The sequence below is a fragment of the Mauremys mutica genome, chromosome 10 (genome assembly GCF_020497125.1).
Source record: "Mauremys mutica isolate MM-2020 ecotype Southern chromosome 10, ASM2049712v1, whole genome shotgun sequence".
Lineage (NCBI taxonomy): Eukaryota > Metazoa > Chordata > Testudines > Geoemydidae > Mauremys > Mauremys mutica.
The window spans coordinates 16,289,580-16,316,945 of NC_059081.1; the positions used below are offsets into that span (position 1 = coordinate 16,289,580).

Here is a 27,366-nt window from a genome sequence, read left to right on the forward strand (position 1 = left end):
CCTAGCTGTAACACAAATGATAAGTAAAGGCCCATTACTAGGACTATATCATTTCTCTCTCTCCCAATCATTTTATATCTCCTTCCCAGTTCCCATCCGAAAGACCCACAGCAGCAGTGAAGGATCGGTTATGACCGCACTTATCGTCGTACCACTGGCATTTTCTGGAATTAAAACAATGCTGTTACAAGAGAAGCACAGGCTTAATAGTATCCAAAATTGCTGTAGTACCCAGATAGGTTGATATTCACTGTGATACATTGTGGGTTTTTTGGGGGGTGGGGGAGTGCTTTGAGTCTTGAACCCAACACTATTTTCACATAGTTATATTTAATTACATCCAAGCTAAGCTTTAAAGAGAAAATATATAAAACAGAACACCAATTTTGGCCTATAAAAATAACTTTGCTGCTCAAAGAAGCAAATTTCACATGCTGAACACTGTTAGTCTGTATCAGCAAAAACGAGGAGTCCTTGTGGCACCTTAGAGATTAACAAATGTATTTGTGCAAAAGCTTTTGTGGGCTAAAACCTATTCCATGCACCTGATGAAGTGGATTTTAGCCCACAAAAGCTTATGCCCAAATTAATTTGTTAGGGCTTGGCTACACTGGAGAGTTGAAGCGCTGGTGGTGGCTTTACAGCACTGCAACTCACTCACCGTCCACACTTGCAAGGCACATACAGCGCTATATCTCCCTGGCTACAGCGCTGGCTGTACTCCACCTCTGCCTGGGGAATAACGACTGCAGCGCTGGTGCTGCAGCGCTGGAGTGCCAGTGTAAACAGTGATTAATCTTACTACGCTGTAACTGACCTCCAGAATTTTCCCATAATGCTTTTAACTAAAGAACGTTCTTTGTTTTGTTGTGAACTTGGGGCTCCCGGAGCTGCTTATCTAAAAAACAAACACAGCTCCTGTTTGCTGTGAATGAGGCAGGCGGGGGGATGAATGTCTACAGCCTAGTGTTTGCTTGAGGAGAGAAACAGCACGGTGGGGGTGGGGGCAGGGGGGGAAGGGAGTCCGTCGGAGCAGCTGCTTATCTGGTCTGCAGGCTATTTGCATTTAGGAGTGAATGAGGGGTCGGGGAAGTGGTCAGAATTTGCAAGGCAGGGAGCTGACAGTGTCGGCTCCAAAAATCCACTCTCTCTCTCTCCCCCACGCTCCCTGTCACACTCCACCCGATCCCCCTCTTTTGAGAAGCACATTGCAGCCACTTGAATGCTGGGATAGCTGCACATAATGCACCACTCCCAAAACCACTGCAAATGCTGCAAATGTGGCCACACTGCAGCGCTGGTAGCTGTCAGTCTGGCCACACTCCAGCGCTTTCCCTACACAGCTGTACGAAGACAGCTGTAACTCCGAGCGCTGCACACCTGCAAGTGTAGCCAAGCCCTGAGTCTCTAAGGTGCCACAAGGACTCCTCGTTGTTTTTGCTGATACAGACTAACATGGCTCCCACTCTGAAAACTGTATTCTTAGAATTGTTTAATAAAACATTTTTAAAATGTACAAATAGTACAATTATATTGGCCTTTCAGTTCTGGAGATCCATTCAGGTCATAAAAGAGGATTTATCTTTTCCTAGTCTCCATTTATTAGCATCAGAGTCCTCACTCCATCTGGCATGACCAGAAAAACTATCCTTAAGACATGTCCAAATCCAGGTTAGCATGGGTGTTGCTGATGGAACAGCACTAGAAAAGTAGTGCAAGGAAGTTTGCACATTATCTGTCTGACCATGGCTAGCTAAACCTACCGCTGGACATTTTTTTAGCAATAAGAACAGAAGTACTTGTGGCACCTTAGAGACTAACAAAAAAGGTTTTTTGTTAGTCTCTAAGGTGCCACAAGTACTCCTGTTTTTATTGCGGATACAGACTAACATGGCTGCTACTCTGAAACCTGTCTTTTAGTAATGGTCACTCAAAAAAAAGGGGGGGAGTATTAGTTATATGTATGATTAGAAAACCTGATTAACACTTTAAAGTTAACTGCTAGTATTTTCTAAGGAATGTGAAAATTGTAGGGTTATGCGTTAATGCTCAAAACAACAAGTATAACAACAATATCCAGCACTCTGTTTTCTTTTAAGTTTTTACAAATTACTTCTACACAGAATGCCTATTTTACCTTTGCTTTTGGGGGGGCATTCAGGACTGAACCCTACAATTAGCTCATTTTACTTAAAGACTACTTGTTGCTCATGTTTAACTTTTCAAATCAAGGATGATAGGTTTCAGAATTTTATAATGCACTTTGAATTACTTTCGGAAGCTTTCATAATTACAAGAGGTTAAAAAAATCAACTAAATGAGCATCTACAGAAAACACCTTAACTGAGGATGAATATTAACTTATTTAAAATGTAGTCAGAGGTTCTTGGCAGCATTTCAGGAAAAATTAAGAGGCATAATGGATTTTTTTTCTCATTTATTCCTTTAAATATTGTTTTCAATATTTTGTATCTCTGTACAACATTTCCAACTTGGCCTAGGTTAGGTTTTGCTCACGAAAAGCATTATTTTGCTCCCATTTTACTTCTTTGGCAAAATGTCCATTCAGGTCTATGGGAGTTAAGATCATACCCTTAGGCCAGGGACTGACCCTGACAGGTGTAGAGTACCTTCCGTTCCTATTAACTTCAAAGGGAATGGAGAATGTACAACACTTCATAAGCACAAGTCTTTAGATTGTTACAGAGCATCTAAAGGCAGGTACCTAATAAATTTGCAAATGCAATGTGTCAGCAATTTTTTGCACCGCACACGCCTTCTTACATCAGGCACTCCTAGAGAATGTCTCATCAGGAAGTGAGACCTGACAGACAACTCAAACAAGTAGACAGAAGAGGCAATGTGTCTACTAATTAGAGCAGTGGGCTCAGTTCCTGGGATCTAGACTGGCTTCCTATTTATGCTGGTATCAGAAAAAACAATACTGGAATTTCAAGACTGGGTACAAGGAAGATTCTTCTAACTACCAAACACACACACAACCCTGAAACGGTAAATCAAGTCTCTGATTTTAAGTTTTTTTTAAAAACGACATGTCTGCAGGGCCCACATCTACCCTCCATTTTATCTGTATGAACATTGGGCAGAAGTTGCTCCTGCAATTGCAATTTACTAACTAGTCTGTTAGTAATGTGCAAGCCAGAACAGAATCCAGCTCACTTTTACATAGGAGTAAAAAATGGACTTCTGCTTAATGCAGCAAACTGGCACTCAGGAGAACTTGTTACTATTTCCAGTTCTGGCACAGACTCCCGCTATGGCCAGCTCCCCATTTGTAGAACAAGGAAAATATTTACCTCACTAAAGTGAAGAATATTAGTGTTTCTAAAGCACTCTGAGATCACTAGAAGAAGTACTGAATAGTTGTACTTCTGGGAAGAGTGTCAGTAAGTTCTAGAAAATTATACTCCATCTTGAAAACCTAAACCCTCATCAAGTGCAACATCCGACACAGAAAAAAGCCAAGTGTCCTAGCATACAAAAAGTTAAATAATTTTATATCAAACTCAGCAGATTCTAACAAAAACTAGGTTGTTGCAGATAGCAATACGCTGCTTAGTAGTTTTGTGGTGTAGGAAACAGTCCAGTATACACACACACACAGAGAAAACTCAGAGAAAAATAGCCAGATGAAAGATGTATCTTCAATAAAAATGTTGCATTCAAAGCACAGAGATCAGCAGATATAAAAATACATACTGCTTATTCAGCAAGAACACAGCAGACTGACTTCTGAAAATAAAAATAAAGTGGTAGGGTTTTTTGGTTTTTTTAATTGTTAGAATAGAAACATTCATTCAGCTTTGGTCTCTAAGGGCATGTCTACACTACAGCTGCTACAGCTACAGAGCTGCAGTTGTGCTGCTGCAGCACGGTAGCGTACATGCTGCCTACATCTATGGAAAGGGTTTTTCCATTGATTTAGTAAATCCGTCTCTCCAAGAGGCAGTAGGTAGGTAGATGGAAAAATGTGTTGACCTAATCACATCATCTACTCTGGGGTTAGGCTGACCTGACTATTGCACTCAAAAGTGTAAACCAGGCCTGAATACTGAGACAGCGTGTTATAAGTTGTTCTACCAATGCACTCTCTCAAAGTGAGGATTCACGTTTGACCAACTAGACTACACTTCCACATACTATTCGGTAAGTTAACATGGAGTGGTCAAAAATTGAGACATCAAAAGGGAGGGGATAGAAGTGAAGTAGAAAAGTGAAAAAAACAAGGGGAACAAGTCATAATGAATAATTTTAACAATTACTTTTTATATAACTAATTAATAGCACCCTCTAGCTTTGTATAACTATTTTTCAAATTTACCAACCAGATCTACTCATCCAATGCTGATGTTAAAATAGAAAGATTTTACTCACTGAAAAAGTGACGCCTTAAGCAAACTGGATTTTACAAGACTAAAGTAAGTTCCCTAGTGCCACTCATGTAAACCACGATGTGTCTGACTAATGTTTGAATCAATGAAGTATGTGAGACACCCTATCTTCAATCCTATTTGCAGTAGTAATTGAGTCCCTTTCTCCATTACTGAAAGGATCCCAATACAAGAAAGAGTGCAGAAGGGACTACTGATATAGCATCACTGTTTACAGAATTCTGTACTACTAATAGTATATTATAGATTGCTCCAATCAAGTTATATTGCTCTATAACATTTTTCTAGGATGCCACGGTATCAAATCCACACAAATGAATGTAAAACATAACAGGAAGGTAGATCACCTTGTATGACCTGAACTACAGAACACTTAATGGTTTTCAAGTTTCTAGAAGGGTAAAGTAATAATATGATCTTAATGACAGCTTGACCAAAGAACGAGTACTTGTTGACTCTGTCAACTGTTGGAAATGAGCCATCCTGATGATCACTACAAAAGTTTTTTTCTCCCGCTGATAACAGCTCACCTATTATAGTTAGTATGGCAACACCCATTTTTTCATTTTGTGTGTGTGTATTTGTATTTATATTACACACACACACAGTCTTCCTACTGTATTTTCTACTGCATGCATCTGATGAAATGGGTTTTAGCACACGAAAGCTTATGCTCAAATAAACGTGTTAGTCTCTAAGGGGCCACAAGTACACCTCGTTCTTTTTGCTGACGCGGAGTAACACGGCTACCACTCTGAAACCTTGACCAAAGAGAATTTTCTCCAAATTCAGCTACCTATTATTAAATGTTCTTGTTGAACTACTTATTTTTCTTCATTAGAAGAGGGGTCAAAAACTAAGATTGTTCCTGTGAAAGACAAGATGGGTGAGGTAGTATCTTTCATTGGACCAACTTCTGTTGGTGAGAGAGACAAGTTTCCAAAAACTTACACAAAACTCTTCTTTAGGTCTGGGAAACGAAGACCTTGTCTACACTAGAATTTACTTTGGAATAAATTTAATCATTTAGGGTGTGAATAATCCACACCTGAGTTTCACCCAGTTGCTATTGGGGCATTTAGTACACTGGATGAGGAATGCTACATGTTGTGACAGACATGTGTAGACCCATGGATCTTGAAAGGTGTGTTATACAGGGGGCTGATCATTGTAGCAGTGGAAATTTGTTTGTAGATTTTTCATGTATTGTTCTGGTGGAGTCTTGTGCCACTTTGAGTTGGCGTATCCTGGTCTGTGGGGAGCTTGCAAGCTTGTCTTTTTCACCAAGAGAAGTTGACCCAATAAAAAAAAAAAGATACTTCACACATCTTGTCTCTCCAATATCCTGGGACCAACATGGCTACAACAACACTGCATACAACAATTGTTCCTGTGAGGTAATCAGAATCTTAGCATTTACTTAAAACAGTTAACATTACCCAAATTCAGTAGGGAGCTACTATTTACAAAATAATAATTCAGCCATCACTACTCCTGGGTATGATTATGTAAATCTGGCCAGGCAAATGGAGTAAAAATGTTCTTGGCATACTATATACAAATATTAAGCAAAGCCGCAGGGTGCAGATACTAACATGAGTAACTACAGATCAAATATTTGATCTTCTAAGGTATTATCAGAAATAAATCCCCATGCCATTAATATAGATTTCACTCCAAAGTATTACCCAATTCCAAACTATAATTGAAAGTAAACGGAAGACAGTATCCTCCTTTTAGTCGATGAACTACTGAACCAACACTTAAAATCATTAACAATTACTAAACAAGTTACCATTATTATATGCCATGACCAATGTGCGAGTGCTTAGTAATAAATACTGATCTGTCCCCCCAAATGTTTTATGTGTAAGATTTCTGATATTATGGGAATGTCAAGGAGAGCATAGAATTTTAGCACATGTCCCCTCAGTCACAAGACTTGTAATTGCAAACCATGAAGGCTGAATGGATCTAACTACCAAATAAGTAAGCAAACATCACAGCAGCAGTCTCTCAAATGGCCTGACTAGCCAAGTGGGAAAAAAAGAAAAAAAAAAACCAGTAAGGCAAAAGGAAGACTTCACAGCTAGGCCCTGTAACAGAAGCCATTGAGCAAATGGTAACTGGGCTCAGGCAAACTGGGAAGTATGTCTACGATGCAACAGAACACCCACTGCTGGCCCATGTCAGCTGACTCGAGCCTATGGGGCTAAAAATTGTAATGCAGACTTTTAGAGCCTGGTCTCCAGCCTAAGCCAAAATGTCTATGCAGCTCTGCAAGCCTGAACCAGCAGACACAGGGCAGCCGCAGGTGTTTTATTGCGCTAACAGGGAGTGTTGTCTCCACTGCAGTTAACTCAAGCTAATATAGTCTGGGTGGAATATCCCCACTGCAAAACCCCTACCTGTGCCAGACTTACATAACTGCATCGCATGGTGCTGTACTAGTCTGTATGCAGGGATGGATTTCTATGGGATATCCGATAGTTCTTAGTGGTGCAAGAAACTGGGCTGCTCTGTGAATTCATTTGCAGGGTGCTCTCTCACACCTAGCATGGCGCTCCTGTCTGCGGCAGTGACATGAGAACAATACTTCATGTACATGACTTCCAAATGGAGTTACTCATTATTAATGCAGACAATTCTAAAGATAAAAGTAAACAGCATTTGGCAACAAGAACTTTTAATGAGAATGTCATTAAGGATTTCAGTCTCCAAGCCAAGTGATTTATGGCACACCCGACTGACTTATCTACCTTTCAGTTTCTTTCCTGTCCACTAAGCATAAAAAATGTTCTTTTAGGTGTATTCCCCAGAAAAAGTTTGGCCTTACTGATATCACACCGGCAGATGATTTGTGTTAAATTCTCGTGCTACCTGGAAGCTATTTATGGCATCTCTGTGCAAATGCTGTGGAAGCACAGCAGAAATGGAGCAGGCAAATCTTGGGTTAAATGCTGAGGCAGCATAGATGATTTCCAGTGTAGAATAAGGGAGACAGACAAAGTGCAGCTCCGGTGGAACTGTAGACTACAATTGCAGGACTAACAGCACCTGGGTTTCATTAGCCTACCTCTTCATTCTCACTGCAGAATAGGTGGGCTGCCAGCCTGGGTTGAAGCAAAAACTGAGCTCAAGTCAATGCTCTTAACTGTGCTTGCTAGCCTGGGCTTGAGACTCCCTCAAGCCCCAGCTCGAGGTTTTTCCTGCATGGATGGAAACAGGGTTCGGCTAAAGCCTGACCTAACTCTGTAGTGAAGACATAACCAGGGAGGCTTTGAGAAAAGGAGTTTCAATCAGAGGAGGGAATGGATGAGGGGAGACACTCTGGAAGAAAAACTGAAATCAGATTGGGTCCCAAGAGCCACTGAGTTTCTGAAAAGAATACAAGTTGGATCTGTTCTTTTTCTTTAACTCAAGAGAGAAGAATCAGAATATCGGGGTTGGAAGGAACCTCAGGAGGTCATCTAGTCCAACCCCCTGCTCAAAGCAGGACCAATCCCCAACTAAATCATCCCAGCCAGGGCTTTGTCAAGCCTGACCTTAAAAACCTCTAAGGAAGGAGATTCCACCACCTCCCTAGGTAACCCATTCCAGTGCTTCACCACCCTTCTAGTGAAAAAGTTTTTCCCAATATCCAACCTAAACTTCCCCCACTGCAGCTTGAGACCATTACAACTTGTTCTGTCATCTGGTACCACTGAGAACAGTCTAGATCCATCCTCTTTGGAACCCCTTTTCAGATAGTTGAAAGCAGCTATCAAATCCCCCCTCATTCTTCTCTTCTGCAGACTAAATGGAAGAGAGAGTATTGAAAAATTCCACCCAAAGACAAGTACTGGTGATAGCCTCTTTACTAGCAACTCAAGCTGTGAGAAAGTAGATAGTTTATTAAATGTTCCAATTCCATATAATGATAAATGTTGGTGGGAAATGGTGCAATAGGAAAACAGAAAAAGTCTGAATTAGTCTAAACCAAAAAGGCGTGCTGATATAACTTAAGTACTGCTAAGGTCATGCCTGGTAAACAGTCCTTAAAAGAACAAGACTTTTGGGGAAAATCAGGAACAAGAAGCTGAAAACCACAATGCTGCCTGAGCAAAAGGAGGAGGAGTGAGCTTCAGCAAAATGGCTGCCACCTCCACCATCTCCAGGGACGCTGCGATCAACTGTGACACCACTATGACTGTGTCATCCTGGTCAGACTGGTCCAAGAAGAGGGATCCAGAGGACATTTCAACCTCCACTCGCTCTAGCTAAATCCTGAACTTCGTCTGGAATGTGAGACTGTCGTCTTGTCCTGTTTTCCTCATCCAGGGTCTTTTCCTTTCCACCTTATTTCTTCTTCCTCTTTTTTTTTTTTTTAAAGGGGAAAAAAAAAAGTCTGGCTTAGCCAGCCAAGACTGTATATTCTGCAACACTGCTGTAAGCCTGTGACCAAAGAATCATCTAAAAGCAAAACTCTTAGCCAAATGCTGCAATGTTTGTCAGGTCTCAGGGTGGCAGATATGACCATGTGCCACATCCGCATTTCTTCAACAGTGAGGTTGCAAGTGAAAGTCAACTCCAGAGACAGAAGTGCATTTTTTAATGTGTAGTTCTTCTCTCCCCTAGGGTGACCAGAGAGCAAATGTGAAAAATCGAGAGGGAGGTAGGGGGTAATAGGAGCCTATATAAGAAAAAGACCAAAAAAATCAGGACTGTCCCTGTAAAATCGGGATATCTGGTCACCCTACTCTCTCCCCTTACGTATGTCATATCCAGGAAATGGGATCGGACTTTAAAATGGCAGTAATAACTGCTCCAGCCCATCTCACCTAACTTTTTCTCCAAAAAGGACAGTTATCATCTAAGGCCGTCAAACAAGGGGATTCTTTCTAAAAAGCTTTCTCCAGCTAGAGCGAAAGGGAACAAAATGATGGTGTTAAAATGACAACCAAACTTAACATTTCAAATGCTTTAACTGTTTTTCCTTCTTGTCTGTATCTTTATTAAAATATTCAAAAGATTTTCAATGGTATTAATGCCATGGTATTAAGCATGCTAGAGGTCTCACATCAGGGCTTTGGAGCTGTGCTCCGGCTCTGCTCCAGCTCCAGGCAAAAACCTGCAGGCCCCACTGCTCCGGAGCTGCTCCATGCTAAAGCTCCGGGCTCCACTCCAAAGCCCTGCTCTGAATAACAAACCCCAAACCTTCACCACTTACTTCTCTTAGCAATCACAAGGTTTTACCACAACACAGCCAATTGCTCATAAGTGATGCAGTAAGTGAATAATTAAATTTAAGCGCGGGAGGGAAAGGAACAGAGAATAAAACTGAAGCAATGCCTCACAATTGCATGAAACACTGAAAGGTGAATAATACTGTGTAACTTGCTGCCTCCTACACATGAACTGTCTTCATTACTGTGGTCTGCAGAACATTCTCTCTTCCCTTCAAGTGATGTCTCTAATACAGAGGTTATCAATTTCCACCTTCCATTTTTCTCAGTCACGACACAGCTGTACAGCTTCCACTCTCCTTTGGATACCAGTCCACCTAGCAACATTTCCAATGTAGGCGGTTCTCTTTCTTCCTCTTCCTGGTTTGCCTGCAATCTTGTCTGATAGTAGGAGTACTGAAATTGAGTCACTCTGTGATAAGCGAGCAATATGTCCAAAAAGATAATATTCTTTTTACACGGGGTCTCTAATAATTGTGCTCTTTTTAAATTCATCCTTCTCATCATGTGTCATTTTGATGACCCAACTAATTTTTAACGTTCTTCTGTAACACCGCAACTCAAAACCTCCGAGTTGCATCTGTGTCTTTTAAGAGCCCAGCTTCCACGTCCGTACAGCAGGGGTGACCATATGTAGCACATCAGCAATCTAGTGCGGATATGCAGTTTTAACTTTTGACTACACAGAAGTCCTTGTATGTTACTGAAAATATATATATATTAATCACATCTTCTGTCTGATGTTATTAGACTCCCCAAGAAGGGGAAACTACTCACTTGTTCCACAACAAAGTAGGAACTGAAGAGAAACAGTAAAATGAAAAAAAAAAGTGCCATTCAATTACATCATATGAAAGCAGACAAGTAAATACTGACAAATTTTATAAGTGCTTGTATACAAATGCTAGAATTCTAAGTACTATGATGAGTGAACTTGGTATTAAATGAGGATATTGATATAACAGGCATCACAGAGACTTGATGGAATGATGATATTGATAACCAACGGGACATAATACCAGATGAACGAAATATACAGGAATGACAAAGTAGCTCATGCTGCTGGAGAAGTGGCATTTATGTGAAAGAAAGCAGAAAGTCAAATATAGTAAAAATCTCAAACTGTATCAGAATTTCAATGGATAAAAATTCCGTGTCTGAATAAGGGTATAAGTAGTAGGAATATACTACCAACCAGCTGACCATGAGGAAGACTGTGATTATGAAATGCTCACGGAGATTAAAGAGGCTACAAAAACAGAAAAGCAAATACTAATGAAGATTTCAACGATCCCATATTGGCTGGGTACATGTCACCTCAGGATGGGATGCAGAGAATTTCTAGACAATATTAATGGCTGCTTCTTGGAGCAGCTTGTCCTGGAACTCAAAAGAGGAGACGCAATTCTTGATTTAGTTCTAAGTGGAGCACAGGATCTGGTCCAAGAGGTGAATATAGCTGAACCACTCAATAACAGCAGTCATAATATAATTACATTTAACATCCTTGTAAATAGTGAAAATACCAAAGAAACCCCCACAGTAGCATTTAACTTCAAAAAGGGGACCTACAAAAAAAGATGAAATTTGTTCCTTTTAACTTTCGTTTAACTATCAGAAGAATGAAATGCCTTCACACTGCATGGAAACTATTTGAAAACCACCATATAATAGAGGCTCAAACTAAATGTATACCCCAAAGAGTCAGAGGACCAAAAATACGTCTCCATGGCTAAACAGCACAGTAAAAGAGGCAGTTAGAAGCTAAAGGCATCTTTTAGAAGTCATATCCTACTGAGGAAAATAGAAATGAGCATAAACTCTGGCACATCAAATGCAAAAAAAGTCATTAGCAGGCCAAAAAAGAATCTGAAGAGCAACTAGCAAGAATAACGAAGCACGAAGCCTGCCAAACAATCAGTGGGGCTACTGGATGATAGTGGTGCTAAAGGAGCACTCAAGGAAGACAAGGCCACTGCAGACAAGCTAAATGAATTCTTAGCATTGGTCTTCAATGCACATGATGTGAGGGAGATTCCCACACTTGAGCCATTCTTTTTAGATAACAAATCTGAGGAACTGTTCTGGATTGAGATGTCAACAGAGGTGGTTTTGGAACAAACTGATAAATTAAACAGTAATAAGTCACTGGGATCAGATGGTATTCACCCAAGAGTTCTGAAGGAACTCATATTTGAAATTACAGAAAGTACTAACTGTTGTATATAACCTATGACTTAAATCAGTCTCTGTCAGATGATTGGCAGATAGCTAATATGATGCTGAATTTTTAAAAAGACTCTAGAGACAATCCAATTGCAGGCCAAAAAGCATATCTTCAGTACCAGGCAAACTGATTGAAACAATTATCAGACACACACATGAAACAATACATTGGGGAAGAGTCAACATGGCTATTGTGAAGAAAAATCATGTTTAACCAATCTATTAAAATTCTTTGAGGGTGTCAACAAATATGTGGACAAGAGTGTTTCAGTTAATATAGTGTACTTGGGCTTTCAGAAAGTCTCTGACAAGGCCCCTCACTAAAGGCTCTTAAGCAAAGTAAGCAGTCATAGGATAAGAGGGAAGGTCTTATGGATCAGTAACTGATTAAAAGACAGGAAACGAAAGCTAGGAATAAACAGTTTTCATTGTGGAGAGAGGTAAATAGCAGGATCCCCCAAGGTTCTGTACTTGGACCAGTACTGTTCAACATAATCATAAACAATCTGGAAAAAGGGGTAAACAGTGAGGTGGCAAAGTTTGCACGATACAAAATTACACAAGATAGGTAAGTCCAAAATTGACTGACAATTACAAAAGATCTCACAAAACTGGGTGACTGGGAAACAAAATGATAGACGAAATTCCATGTTAATAAATGCAAAGAAATGAAGACTGGAAAACATAATCCAAACTATACATACTAAATGATGCGGTCCAGTTAGTGGTTAGCACTCAAGAATAATCTTGGAGTCTTCTGAAAACATTTACTCAGTGTGCAGCAACAGCAGGAAAAAAAAGTGCTAACAATGTTAGAAACCATTAGTAAAGGGATAGATAAGACAGAAAATACCATAATGCTACTATATAAAGCCATGATAGTATTCAAGATGTGGGTGTGTGTACAGTTCTGGTCGCTCCATCTCAAAAAAAGATGCATTCGAATTGGAAAAGGTACAGAGAAAAGCAATGAAAGTGGCTGGGGTATGGAAAAGCTTCCATTCAAGATATTAAGAAGAATGAGACTGTTCATCTTGGACAAGAGACAACTAAGGAGGGGAGGAGGGGTGAAGAATACGAGAGAGGTCTATAAAATCATGACTAGCATGAAGAAAGCAAGTAAGGAAGATTTATTTAACCCCAAAAACCAGGGATCACCTAATGAAATGAATAGGCAGCAGGTTTAAAACAGACTTGAGGAAGTACTTCTTCATACGGTCAACTCATGGAATTTGTTGCCAGGCAATGATGTGATGGCCAGAAGTATAACTGCAAACAAAAAAGAATTAAATAACTTCATGGAGGATAAGGTCCATCAATAACTTTAGCCAAGATGGTCAGGGATGCAACCTCATGTTCTGGGTGCCCCTAAGCCTGTGACTGCCAGAAACTGGGACTGGGTGACAGGATGGATCGCTTAATAATTGCTCTGTTCTGTTTTATTCCCTCCGAAGCATCTGGCACCAGACACAGTCAGAAGAAAAGATGCTGTGCTAGATGGACCACTGGCCTGACCCAGTAGGGCCATTTTTATGTTATGTTCTTAACTTGAGCATTGAGGTATTGGTGTTGCCTACCTTGTGTGTTACTGTTTACTTCGCATACTTTTTGTCTTTCTAACGTTCATCATCATTCCTTTTTTCTTGCTGGCAGAAGAATAAGCAATAAGCATGTTCTCAAGTTCTTCTCTTGTGAAAGAGATGGGTAAAGTAGGTCACTGGCATATCTTATGTTGTTGATATATATGCCATTGACTGATATGCCCTGGCTGCTGTCTTCTAAACTTTCCCTCTTGTATCTTACACACACACACACACACACACACACTAGCTGTGGAGTAGGATGTAACTGTGGGGCAACACCTTTTGTGATGCTGCAGTACTCAGATATTTCATAGTTATTTGGATTGCTGCTTTCTCCCCTCATTACAGGTTTTGGGTTTTGTTTGTTTTATTTAAATAAATTGTAGGTCCTGAGTCAATATTACATTATGCAGACCATTACATCCACTATTTAAAATCCCTTTTCAAAACTCACTTATTCCATAATATCTAGAATAAAATTTATTATTTTTATCTATAATTATTTTTTTTAAATGAGGTAAAAGTAATTTCAAGTACTACTCTACCTGAATGCCCCTTCCAAATTGTACCTTCTTTATGTACATCTCCCTTGCTGCTGTTTGACACACCCAGACAAATAAGATAATTACCTGTAGCAGAGTAAATAATAAAACTGACTATTCACAAAGTGCTTTCATACACAAAACAAAATAGAGAGAATTTTTTTCCCCCCTGTAATCTTTTAATTAATGAAAACTTACGTGTTACATAGAATGATGGTAGGTACAAAATGTTAAGACAAGGACATCTACGTAATCACTCAACGACTGGGTATACAAGTAAAATGGATAAAATTAGTAATGACATTCAAGCCAACTGGAAGTTTATAAACTAACTCCTTTATTGCTCTACATTGTTACTTTTTCCACATAGCAAATATACAAAACATGTGATGCACAATTAATCAGTGAATAAAATCTACTATACATTTCTACAGTCTTTCATCATTAAACGGCAGAATCACCACACCCTGGATGAAACAAGAGCATTCGACAACTGAAACAATTATGCTCAAATAAATTTCATCTAGTCCACACAGATTAATGCTGCTTCTTTTTACTTCCTTTCAAGTACATTCTCAGTAGCAGATTTTACAACACTAAACAGCACAAAATACATATGCTAATGTACCATTTCATTTGTTTCAATGTTTACAAAGATGTTCAATGACCAACAAGATTTGATGGATTAAGTCATCCAAAAAATGGCCCATGTCTGGTCCCTTCCAGCAAGGAGACCTTGGAAAATCTGCAGTCCAGTAACGTCTTATCTACAGTAGAAAATTTTGTACTAATTTTTCATTAGTTGTGCCTGGTGGTATTCCAATTAGGGTTTTCATACTGCACTCAAAACAATATCAGAGTTCTTTCCACAGTTAAGGAGGACATTTACAACAGTGCAAGCACGATGTGCACAGGGATCAGCTGTTTTTAAAGCATCACAAAAACTCTTGGCACATCACTGCTAAAAAATGAGAACATATTTAGTCTTTGCATATGTATGTTGAAGTGACCACAAGAAGTGTGGACAAAGCTGTGGGACTGTTGAGGACTAATTTCAGTCTTTTATATTGTTGCTGTATTTGAATCAATATGGAGGATCAGGACAATTGGGGAGCCCAAGAAGAGTGTATTTTTCATTTCTCCTGAAACGGAGAAAAAAGGAAAAGAAATTGAAAATCCTCTCCCGTAGAACAGATTTTGTGCTACAGCTGGAGCAGATAAAAGTTGGTCAGGAAGCAGTGAAGCCTCTGGAATCCCTTCAATACTTGAATTACTGGGAAACGACATGGGAAGAAAGGGCTGTGCATAGAAGAAATTAGTTAGTCTAATATATCTTCTCAAATGCTCTTAAGAATCAGACATGGGATGACAAGTCTAGGCAAGAACTGAGATCAGCAAACTAAAATTACTATTTGCTGACAAGAAAACTTTCAGTGAGCACTGTTTCTTCAATCCAGTGTCCCAAACTTCTGTATTAGTGAAATTCTAATTATTAGCTAGTATGGGACTGGTCTTTATCTTAAGAATTATTTTTTTTTGTTCGCAACTACTTTAATCATAAACGTTGGGCTTTAAATAACTTTAAACTAACAGGACTGAATTACTACTAGTCAAAAAAAGAAACGTAACATTGCAATTGAAGGAGAAACACGCAATTTCAAATTATCCCAGACAAAATACTCTGTGAGGATGCAGACTAGAAAAACAGAGTTGGTAGTCTAAAAGTGTTTTTAGACACATGGAATATTATGGGCAGTGCAAACCAGATCACTGGACCAGGCAACTACTGCAACACTGGATATTTGAGAGGATGCTGTTGAACAGAGGCTAGTCAACAGATGTAGGAGCTTAAAAAAAAAAAAATTCCTCCCCTAAAGAGTAAATTCACTTCAGTGAATATTTTCACTGTGACAATACATACTTACCCACGTTAAGACATTAATATTAAATGAGATCATGATAAAATGTAAAGTAAAACCAGGGAGTTACAGCTGTGTAAAGACAAAGGAAGCTACCATTTATTTTGACAGTAACTGTCTAGGTATCTTGGAGAAGAAAGGAAAAAAACTTCTAAAACGCTGATTTATATTTCAAAATATTATTGTTTTTCCTGTATTTAATAAACAGAACTATGATTTATCCAAATTCTACTGTTGTCTGTGTCTTTCTTTCCCGAATCTGAGTAAACCTGTAAAAAATGAAATAGGTTCTTAACACAAAACAAATCCAAAATTCAGAAACTTCCTAACTACTCTAAGGCATTCGCTATATGGGGAAGTTCAAGAAAATATTCCCATTCATTCTACCAACACCGGCTGAACCAGGGGAACCAACTGAACCACTGTTAAAACCATTACAAGCAGCAGTGCAAGCAAATCTCCTGGGGCCAAAGCTATCTTATCACACTTTCAATAAAAATGGCAATTTTTTTTAAAAATAGCACAGGCCACCAGATCCTTGTCTATACTGCAGCTCCCAGTTTAAACATTCAGCAGAACCTGTGGGACTTTTGGGTCAAATTTTCCCAGAGTAATCATAGCTAATGAGTCTATTGCTACCAAGTTATGTTTGGCAGCTAGCTTATGAATAGTTACTATTAAGGCTGCTTGGCACCCACAACAGCATGATAAACCTGTCCAGGCCCAACCTTTTTATAATAAATTCAGATATTGAACAGTGTCCTGACCACAATTGTGGAGCTCTATGATATCAGAAGAGGATGGGAGTTTTGAGACTGGAGTCTGTGGAGGATGCATTATGGCACTATGAAGTCCAAACAAATACAAATCCAGCCCACAGGATCTGAACAAAATTAAGATACCACAATGTTTTTTCTCACTTGACACTGGTTTTGGTGGTATAACACTCTCCCAAAAGACAAAACACGGCGTGATCTCTAATACAGTCTATGCCAAGGGTGGCCAAATTGTGGCTCATGAATTGCATGTGGCTCTTTCACAGTTGAAGTGCAGCTCACAGAGGGCCCCCCTGCATTCTCTGTCTAGCACACTGGGAAAGGGGGGGGAAGAGCGTGGGGCTTCTGCCTTGCACCAGGGTGGTGGGGCTAGGGGCTTCTGCCCAGTGTAGAGGGGGGTGTCTCAGGGCTTCAGCTATTACACTGGAGTCCTGGTAGGTGCACCCCAGCTCTCAAACTTGTGCAGATTGTCATACGTGGCTCAGAGGGTCAGTGAGTTTGGTCACACCTGGTCTATGCCGTTGCGGTTGGAATCCTCATTGTCATGGTGATTCACTGTTTGACCTTTTCTTCTTGTAGAATATATCATATTTAGCAGCACTACACACATCTAAAAACTGTTACCAGAATACCACAGGTGGGTGGAATACAATGCTTTGGGAATTCATTTGCCAGTGGCCAAAGGGAAGTTTTTCTTGGGAAAAGTAATGCTAATCAGTGTCTACTATACTTAAGTTTTCAGTAAATTAAAACTTATCAAATATGTCAGGCTGTCATGGTTGGTAAAATAAGTTTCTTACTGGGAAAAAACAATCACACTTATCTTTGAGTCAGCAGACAGGTTTTATGTGTAGTACTACTTATATCTTTGTCAAGCAGCAGCAGAGTGAAATTAACAACATACTGGTCAGTTTCACTGCTGCATTCAGAACCCTCTAGGTAGCAATAAAAATTTCAAGAATCATGTCAATTTCATGGTGCAGCATAGAAAAACCAGAGCAGCAGGAGCCACACACTGGGGTTATTGGTGGGTGATGACAACACAAAAATGGAGGCTAGAAGAGAGACCTGTTCCTCCTGAAGCAACCAGGAGGCTTTGGAGTTAGAAAAGTCCTTTCTAGCAACAGGGGGGGGGGGGGGAGGAGAAAGAAAGATAGAGCTCTATTAAGATACCTATATTTTGAAGTAGATATTTGTGTGCATACAAACTGTACCTATCCAATTCTTTGGGTGTCTCTGTCAATCAGGATATGCTTTTGGGGAAGATAATCATTTTTATCCTGTTTGGGTAAAATTAGTTATTTCCTTAATTTTATATTTCAAATATTAAGGTATACTACAAAACTGCCAATTTTGATAAAGCAAACTAGATGTGGTGTTTTAATTCTCTGGTGCTTAAAGAAGTTCAGCAGAAATATTGGAGGAAGCCATGTGCTTACAGTTTCTAATGTCGTTCCGTTTGAGAAGAATGTTATGTTATATTGCTGTTGTGATGGCTGCTAATACAGATTTTAATATCTGTCCAGAAGGGGGAGAAAGAACAAAACACAAACAATGAAAGGATCACAATTGCTATATCAGTTTTTACTCAGATTTAGGATAAAGATATACAAATGAAAGCCCAATTAAAATCAAGTTTTTCATGCTATGTCACCTCAGCACCTACCTTAAGATCACGTCAAGCAGCCACCAGCACTATGGCAGCTACTAGAAAGCATACAGAAAGGTGTCTACTAAATGTTCAAACTGGCTTGGGTACCAAAATATAATTTGCTACTAAGTTAAATTCACAGGTATTCAAGGTTCGTAAAATAACTGCACTAGTGACTTGACTCTTTAGAAATTGTATCGTTATATTTAAAAGTTAGATCTGATGATAACATGCCCTTTAAAAATATACCATTGCTCAAAATGGGAACTTACTCAATCTCCTCAATTTATTGTTTAGCCCAGGGGTTCTCAAACTGGGGGTTGGGACCCCTCAGGGGGTTGTGAGGTTATTACATGGGGGGGTCACGAGCTGTCAGCCTGCACCCCAAACCCCACTTTGCCTTCAGCATTTATAATGGTGTTAAATATATTTAAAAGTTTTAAGTTATAAGGGGGGGGTTCACACTCAGAGGCTTGCTGTGTGAAAGGGGTCACCAGTACAGAAGTTTGAGAATCACTGGTTTAGCCATCTATGAAGTGTACACTATATAAAGAAGATTATATCTGTAAATGTTATACCATAGCAGATTAACAAAGCCAAATACAAGCATTAATACAAGCACTTATACATTACCATACCTCTCTGATCTAACTTGTAATTCTGAATCTATTTGCTTTCTACTTGTGAAACTCATTTAAAGTAATTATTTAAACAATGCCAAAAATAAAAAGGTGTATTTTATTTGAATGCAGTTCTCAAAAATAAGAAATGGTACATGGCTTTGAATGTTATGTTTGTATTACAAATGTAATTTGTGTTGGCATTGACAGAATGCTCCCTTTCTCCTACCACATCCTCTGGGACCTGCACATTCATTTTTGAGTGTCCTAACAGTATGCCTCTGTATTTCAACTCACAAGACTGAGCTGGACATATGCTGCATTGCTAATTGGTCATTACTTTCAAATTCTTCCACATAATCTATTTACCCTAAAGAAAAACATTAAACTGCACTTTATATTATAGCTAATACATGTGAAAGTGTGTCCAACTAAAGGATAAAACAAAATGCCTTAGAATTTTGGAAGAGATTTTAGTATACAGGTATGCATAAAATTTCCTATCATCAAGAAAAAATACAAACATACCACTACACAAAGTCAACAAATCAGGCCCATCCCCTAGAATAGGCCAACAGCTTTCAGACATCCATCAGAAGAAGCCTGAGAGAAAAGATTTATCATCTATTAAGCTCTGAAATCAACTAGCTAGGAGTCTGCTGGGCCGATAGAAACAGCAACTTCCAAAAAGTCAAGTCTTCTACTTGAAGAAAACTCTGCTGTTGGCCCCACAACACACAAGACCACCCCCACTGACTTCTGCTTTCATAACAGTACACAAAGGGAAATTAAGAAACTTTTCCCATATCAATCATGACTTGCTATAGATTTTCCCCAATCTTTTGGGGAAGTATGTAAAATATACAGCAGTTTAACAGCATTTATTCTATATAGATGTGATGCAGACATTCTGCACAGTGAATAAAAGTGTCCAGAGCATCATATACATTTGTGTTAGTTTAACCTCTTAACATATTAATTTAAGGAGATAAACAAGTGGTGTTTGTCTGTCAAGAGCAGACTTGCATTAAAATACCAGTTTATATAGTTATGTTGCAACATGTTTCTACTTCAGGACAATGTTTAAATTAGAAGCAGTTGTCTTCTGAAAAAGTATCCTACTGAACTGTAGACAAAAACATGCCATTAAATCTTGTCTTAATAAAAGCTAGTCTCATTTAAGTTTTTTTTAAACCACATAGGCTCAAATCTTACAGTAAATATACAAGAGCAGTGAAATTTCTGAAATCTCTTGCAGATGCTGAACAACATGGAGATAAATCTAAGGCAACTCATGACAAAAAACCCAATGTTAGTACGTATGCAACATACTCAGAAAAAAAATCATAGAATCATAGATGATTAGGGTTGGAAGGGACCTCAGAAGGTCATCTAGTCCAACCCCCTGCTCAAAGCAGGACCAATCCCCAGACAGATTTTTACCCCAGTTCCCTAAATGGCCCCCTCAAGTATTGAACTCACAACCCTCGGTTTAGCAGGCCAATGCTCAAACCACTGAGCTATCCCTCCCCCCTCCCCCTGAGATAAATCAGAGATATTGCATCATCCAAAGAATTAAAACTCGAATAAGTCCAGTGACAGCATGCACTGTGTCTCACTCCTCACAGTCTGAGGGCTTGGCTACACTTACAAATTTGCAGCGCTGCAGCAGGGTGTGAAAACACACCCTCTCCAGCGCTGCAAATTGCGGCGCTGCAAAGCGCCAGTGTGGTCAAAGCCCCAGCGCTGGGAGCGCGGCTCCCAGCGCTGTCCGTTATTCCCCACAGGGAGGTGGAGTACGGACAGCGCTGGGAGAGCTCTCTCCCAGCGCTGGCGCTTTGACTACACTTAGCGCTTCAAAGCGCTGCTGCGGCAGCGCTTTGAAGTGTAAGTGTAGCCAAAGCCTCAGTTAGTCCACTTTACACAGTTGTAAAGTTCTAAGACCATGCAATGACGAGCCTCACAAGAAAGGTGTCAGAATAAGACACTTCCCACACCTGAACACTAGTTTAGAATCAAACAAAATGGAGAACCTATGTTCAGATGAGAGAAAAATAGAATGGTGTTCCAGCATAAAAAAAAGGTTCAGAAATTGGTTCAATAACATTTTCAATTTAGAGGTATTATCTTCTTTGACTTATTGAATTATTTCTCAAAAACAATCAATCAATCTAGGCAAGATGTCATGCATATCACCTAAAATTCTAGTAGTACTTGCTTCACCTGGTAGTTTACATAAAGATTCCTGATCTGGTACACATGCCAAGGCCTACTTTCAGACTAGGAATGTTTATAAAAGGTAGCTTGTCCAAAGATAACTTTTGAATTCCCAGACCTTTTTTGATTAAATAAGTAGCCTTAGTATGGCATTCATATATTCTGGTAATTTTACATTTGATTTTTTTTCTTTACTTTTGATAAAAAGGAAACTGCTCATACACTAAATCAGTGGTGTCAGACAGGTGACCCACAGTCCCACCTAACTATTGATCCAGCCCACATGACAGATTAGATTCTCAAGCTTTCATTTTGTTAAGAAGTTAGGTTCTAGCCCTTATGGTTCTGAAAAAGAAAACTTGCATTCAGATCATGTTTGGGACTGAGGTAGCAGTGTCTTTCTGAATTGACAGCATGCCACTACCCTATCAATCCCAATGCATTGATGAGGTGCTGTAAATAGACTCATGAGTTAAAAGTCCATAACTGCCAATTGCTGGGTTTCTTGCATCTTGTTCTAAATCATCCAGCTACTTCCCACATAATATTGCACTAGACCAGGGGTAGGCAACCTATGGCACGCGTGCCAAAGGCAGCATGCGAGCTGATTTTCAGTGGCACTCACACTGCCCAGGTTCTGACCGCCAGCCCAGAGGGCTCTGTATTTTAATTTAAATTTTAAATGAAGCTTCTTAAACATTTTAAAAACCTTATTTACTTTACATACAACAATAGTTTAGTTATATATTATAGACTTATAGAAAGACCTTCTAAAAACATTAAAATGTATTACTGGCACCCGAAACCTTAAATTAGAGTGAATAAATGAAGACTCGGCACAGCACTTCTGAAAGGTTGCTGACCCCTGCACTAGAAAGACCACTGGTTCTGTGCTCCTAAAAGCCAAATTTTCAACTAATTTTCGTGCCCAAATGTGCACCTCATCTGCACATTTACCACATTACCTGTGTGATGTGGGCAACTCAGGTACTAGCATGGGCAAAGGGCCAAAAAACATAACAGAAGCTGAAAAGTACCCTGCATAGTTTTTCCCTCGTTGCATTAATATTTCTCAAGGAGCCTCAACTAAATGAGGAGTTACTACTATCAGGGCCATATTCTCCCTTGATCTTTGTGCAAGCTTCCCATCTGGTCAATGGACAATATAAAAGTGATTCAGACTTCTTTTTAGAATCAGTTTGATTCTCCAATTACTTTTCTGTAACAGGAGGTTTAAATGACAGTTACAGATCTGAAAAAGCATCTGCGATGGCAGCAGCAGCAGACAGATAGAAGTATAAATTATATTATTTTTGATGAACCGTGATGTGTATTTCAATGAGACATTTTTATAAGTTGTGTCAGCAGCTCCTCCAGCTGTACATTTTAATGTCACAAAGTGGGCTAGGATTCACTAGGCTCTTCTAAAAGTCCATGCAGCTACTAACTGTGCATGCTAAAAAGTTGTAAGATTGAAAATCACTTTTGAATTTTAAAATTTTCAACTCCACCTCCAAATCTAGCAAAGAGCCTATTCACATGTGAAGCATAGAGGGCACCCCTCTGCCCCCATCACAGTTACTTGCAAGCAAAAAAAGCCCTTAAAATCCTGAAATGGTATTTTTCCCTTTTCCATTAATGAGTGGCTCAAGAGATTTTGCTCACGGTTCCCCACACAAAAGATCACTTCTAAACACGGAACATTTAGCCCCAAAAGGAGAATTTTTAATATCAAAGCATATGAAAACTGGGGTTATAAAGAAAGTCTCATTGTAACCTTAACTATTAAAAAAAGATACTATAATTAATTATTATTTAGAATAACTTAGTTATGATAGTTTATTGCAGTAGTTCTCAACCAGGGGTACAAGTACCCTTGGGGGTACACAGAGGTCTTTCAGGGGGCACATCAACTCATCTAGATATTTGTCTAGTTTTACAACAGGCTCCATAAAAAGCACTAGCGAAGTCAGTACAAACTAAAATCCCATACAATGACTTGTTTATACTACTCTATATACTATACACTGAAATGTCAGTAAAATATTTATATTTCAAATGATTTATTTTATAGTTATATGGTAAAAATCAGAAAGTAAGCAATTTTTCATTAATAGCGTGCTGTGACACTTTGGTATTTTTATGTCTGATTTTGTAGGCATGTAGTTTTTAAGTGAGGTGAAACTTGGGGCAAGCAAGACAAATCAGACTCTTGAAAGGGATGATATAGTCTGGAAAAGTTGAGATCCACTGGTTTAGTGGGTATAAATGAAAACTGGTGGGAAGAGTCTCAATTAGAATGTCAGTACAAGACTCTCTTTAAAGTACATTTTAGTGGGGCCTACAAACACCAAAGTATCAAAAAAAAAAGAGAGAGAGAGAGAAACAGAACCCTCAAGACCTGTACATGTCTTTGCTGAGTAACCACATTACTGTAATCCTTGTTCTATATAGTCTCTTACTCCCCTATTTGAATGTAAGCCCCAATAATAAAAGGGATCCTTTATTCCTGTACGAAGACCACTGTAAACAATGGAAATTCATTGCAAGTATAAGTAATTCTTTTTACAGGTTCTGGGCTTGTAAACCCTTCAGGGCAGGGGCCATGTACTCACCTGTAGTAGGTGCTTTACTGAAACACTTCATGATAAAAAATAATGAATATGACAAAGCACTCCCTATCTAATACATAAAATGTGATAATACAAAAGGAAAGAGTACCTTCACACTTCATATAAATTCAAGGTTTTTATTCCCACTAACTCTAAATGCAGCCTTACTTAAGTTACCATTACTGCACCACCATTTTATACACATACAAGTGTGCAGTTTATAAAAGTGAATATTTATTGATGCTCTGTTAGTCCAAACTGGCACTTTTAAATGTAATTTAAATTCTGAAAGATCAAGTCCCCCCAAAAGTTAAATATGCATCTACTCTGAGTTTGCAATATGCCAAATATTGAATTTTTCATAATTTTAGTTTAAAACAAAACTTTCTATAAACATAAAAAAATGGATGGGAAGTGAAACAAATAAGAGCAGCTTAGATAGCACAGTCACTTAACACATTTACTTTCCGTAGAAAAGAGGGAGGAGCTAGAACCACAACCAAAAAAACTTGATAGATTCTACAATAAAGCCTTCTGGAATGTTTAAAAATAAATCATTCCATCTGTAAAAATCACATTCTAATCAGTAACTCACAGGACGGAAAAAAATCCTGCATTTCCATTAAGGATACAACGTAATCCTTCCAAGTTCAAACTCAGTCTTTACTTCCTACTGTTACCTACAGGGTCTTGCACACAGTGGCAAGACTAGGAGCAGCAAACACAGGCAACAACTGAAAGGAATTCTGAACCTCTGTCCCTTCCTTCTATTTGCATTAGCTATCACTGGTACTTTCTCTCTACTCCTCATCGGCTAGTTGCTAAATACAAAATAGTTTATAAAAAGGATTTGGTTCAGGTTTGACACTGAAAACTGCCTTATAAGGTATGAAAGCCTGAAAGCAGGAAGAGGCTTTGACAAAACTAAGGAAGTTCCGCTGCGCTTGCTCACTAGAAGAGGGGGGAGGGTTTCCCCTATAGAGAAGTAATACTGAATAAATGATTTGATCTATACATTAAAAAAATCATGGTATTTAGCAATAACCTGTGAGCTCAGAATATTTAATGCACACAATTACACGACTGAACAATATAAATAATATTTTTATCATTTTGCTATCCTATCTGGATTATGAGTAGGGTCCACCCTAACCTCACCAGCCCCTGAGCAGGAGCCTGCTTCCTGCAAGACACAGGCAGCAAGATTGGTCTTGGAGATTCACAGGCAAGGGTTGGGAACACTGCTTCCTGAATGACCGAGTCAGGAAGATTTCTAGAGCAGCAAACGGAATGAATGAGATTAGGGTGGAGAGGAGACCCTACAAAAAAAAACCCAAGAGGGCGAGGGGAGAATCCTCACCTTAGGGTGTGCCCCTGCCCCTTGAGTCAGACTGATTTTGGAGGATTAGAGCAGATCTTGCACAGTCAGCCAAATATGAACTGGGTGGTGGAAGATGGTGCCACTTGGGGAGAGGCCCGCTCCCACGGGGAGCGGGTGCTGAGGCCGGGGTGGGAGCCCGCGCCCACCCAGATCTGGGGGAGGGGGTGCTCTTGGGGCGGGAGCCCGCCCCCACAAAGCCGTATGCGGAGGAGGGAAGGAGCTGCGCTGGGAGGGGGTGGTGGGGAGAAATGGGGGGAGCGGGGGAGGGGTGCTCACTTCAACCCTCCCCCCGCTTTCCAGCCTCCTCTCCCCGCTGACACCACCGCCCCGGGGGGGGGGCTATTGTGGGGCAAGACACGTCCCTGCAGCCGCCCCACCCCGCACCGGCCTGAGGCACCCACGCGGGAGGGGGGCGCCCCGGTGCCTGGTACCAAACTGTCAGCTGCCTCCCCGCTGCCCATTCATCGCCGGCTCGCCGCCCCCGCGCTCACCCCGTGCCGCAGTCCACCACGCACGCCGGCAGCCGCCCTGCCATCCTCCTCGCTAGAGACGGTGCTGGCCGGGGAACGGGGGGGGCCCCTGGACTCTCCTTCTCGCCGCTCTCTCTCTACTACGGGCGAGCGAACGCGGCCACTTCCGCAACCAGCCAGTCCCTCCCCCGCTCGCTCGCTCACAGTCCGGGCGAACCCAAGATGGCCGACTCCCTCGTCCCTCCCAACGCAGCACGGCGAGGTGGGCGGGCGCAGCAACCGAACCATTCAGTGACGTCCAATTTCCCGTCCTCGTCCCTACGAACGGGTGTGAAGTAAAGCGGGCGGGCGCCTCTCCGCCCCCTTATTTTTCTTTAAAGAGCCTTGGTTTCACCATCTGATTCTTCAAGGTCTTTTTGAAGGAGGATTAATTTAAAAAAAAAAGAGATCTGCCAGTTATTTGAATAAACAGGCAGAAAGAATTATTCGCCTTCTGTTATTTGGGAAAAAACACAGGGACAATTGATTGTTAGATGGAGGGAGGAAGAATTGCAAAGATTAAACCGCAATCAACCAAGTTCCTGTAAATTGGCCCTGTTGAAATAGTGGAATTGGGGAGGAGGGCTGCAGGCACCACCAGACTCAAGTCCCAGTAATTGGGATCTTTTGAAATGGCAGGGTGAGGGAGTACTCAGTTTCTATATAAATGTGGATTAAGCATTAAATGCAGAAGTGGATACTGCTTGGTTCTGTTTTTGAAGCATCCAAATGCAAGAACAGACAGAAGTAGCTGTCTCCTAGCAGTACATTTTGTGAATCATGTACTCTTTGTATATGCATTTTTTCCACTGGTAAAAAGCAAGTAGCTCTTCTCACAATAAAAAAAATCCCCTAAAATAAATGGGAAAATAATAACAAGAAGACCTGTTTTAAAAAGTTTGGTAGTGTCCTTTTATTAATTATTTATAGCACTGAGAAATGTGCCATATGCTTCACATTAGACACAGAAAGACAATTTTCCTACACTCAAAAAAAAGGACAATCTAAGAGGTCAGGGGGTGAATTATGGCAGCTTTGCCACAAGACCCGTGTTTTATCACCTTCAGGGGCAAATCTCAGTGTTGTGGCCTCCTTGCAAATTGAGCACCACCTTGATTGATCTCTGGCAAAGTGCTTAAGGTGGTCTAGTTGTATATTCAGTTTATATCCATCACTGGCAATTTTCTCACACCACCAAAGCTTTTGACACCCACATGATTGCCAACCATGTAGGCACATTCCTTGGTACACATGCTTTGAAATTCACTGATCTGTTATTCTAATAATATGTCCATCCCAAGAAAACGGCTAAAACCAAACCAGTGCTCATGAAGGCAGTTGCTGGGTTCGGTTTTGAATATCCTAATTTCTAATCCTGTCCTGCCACTTGATATGGAGCAGCTGATGAATAGGACAAGAATCATCCATCTGATGTTCTTCAGACCTCCTCTGTGCCCACATTTCACTTCTGTACAGTAGAGTTGGGGTAACTATGGTTCTACACATCTACAGCTTCATGGCAAGCTTGATGTCATGACACCCCATGGGGGAGGAATGGTTACTGGGTTCAGATAACGGTTCTGGGGAGGATTTGGAGATGGGAGAGAGCCTGGCCTGGTTTCTGTCTCATTCAGGGCCTCCTGAAGGTAGGGTTCAATGGGACCAGGTGCAATGGCTTGGGGATGGGGAACCT

The 27,366-nt window shown here is 40.2% G+C and overlaps 1 protein-coding gene across 1 annotated transcript in view; it reads right to left on the minus strand.

Annotated features, from left to right (window-relative positions):
- ACTR3 (actin related protein 3) overlaps positions 1–25,987 on the minus strand; it is a 48,284-nt gene extending 22,297 nt beyond the window's left edge. Inside the window, exon 1 of the mRNA XM_045032873.1 lies at positions 25,656–25,987. Coding sequence (XP_044888808.1) covers positions 25,656–25,699 — 44 coding nt within the window. The 5' untranslated portion in view covers positions 25,700–25,987. The remainder of the gene's footprint in view (positions 1–25,655) is intronic.
- Positions 25,988–27,366: the final 1,379 nt, after the last annotated feature.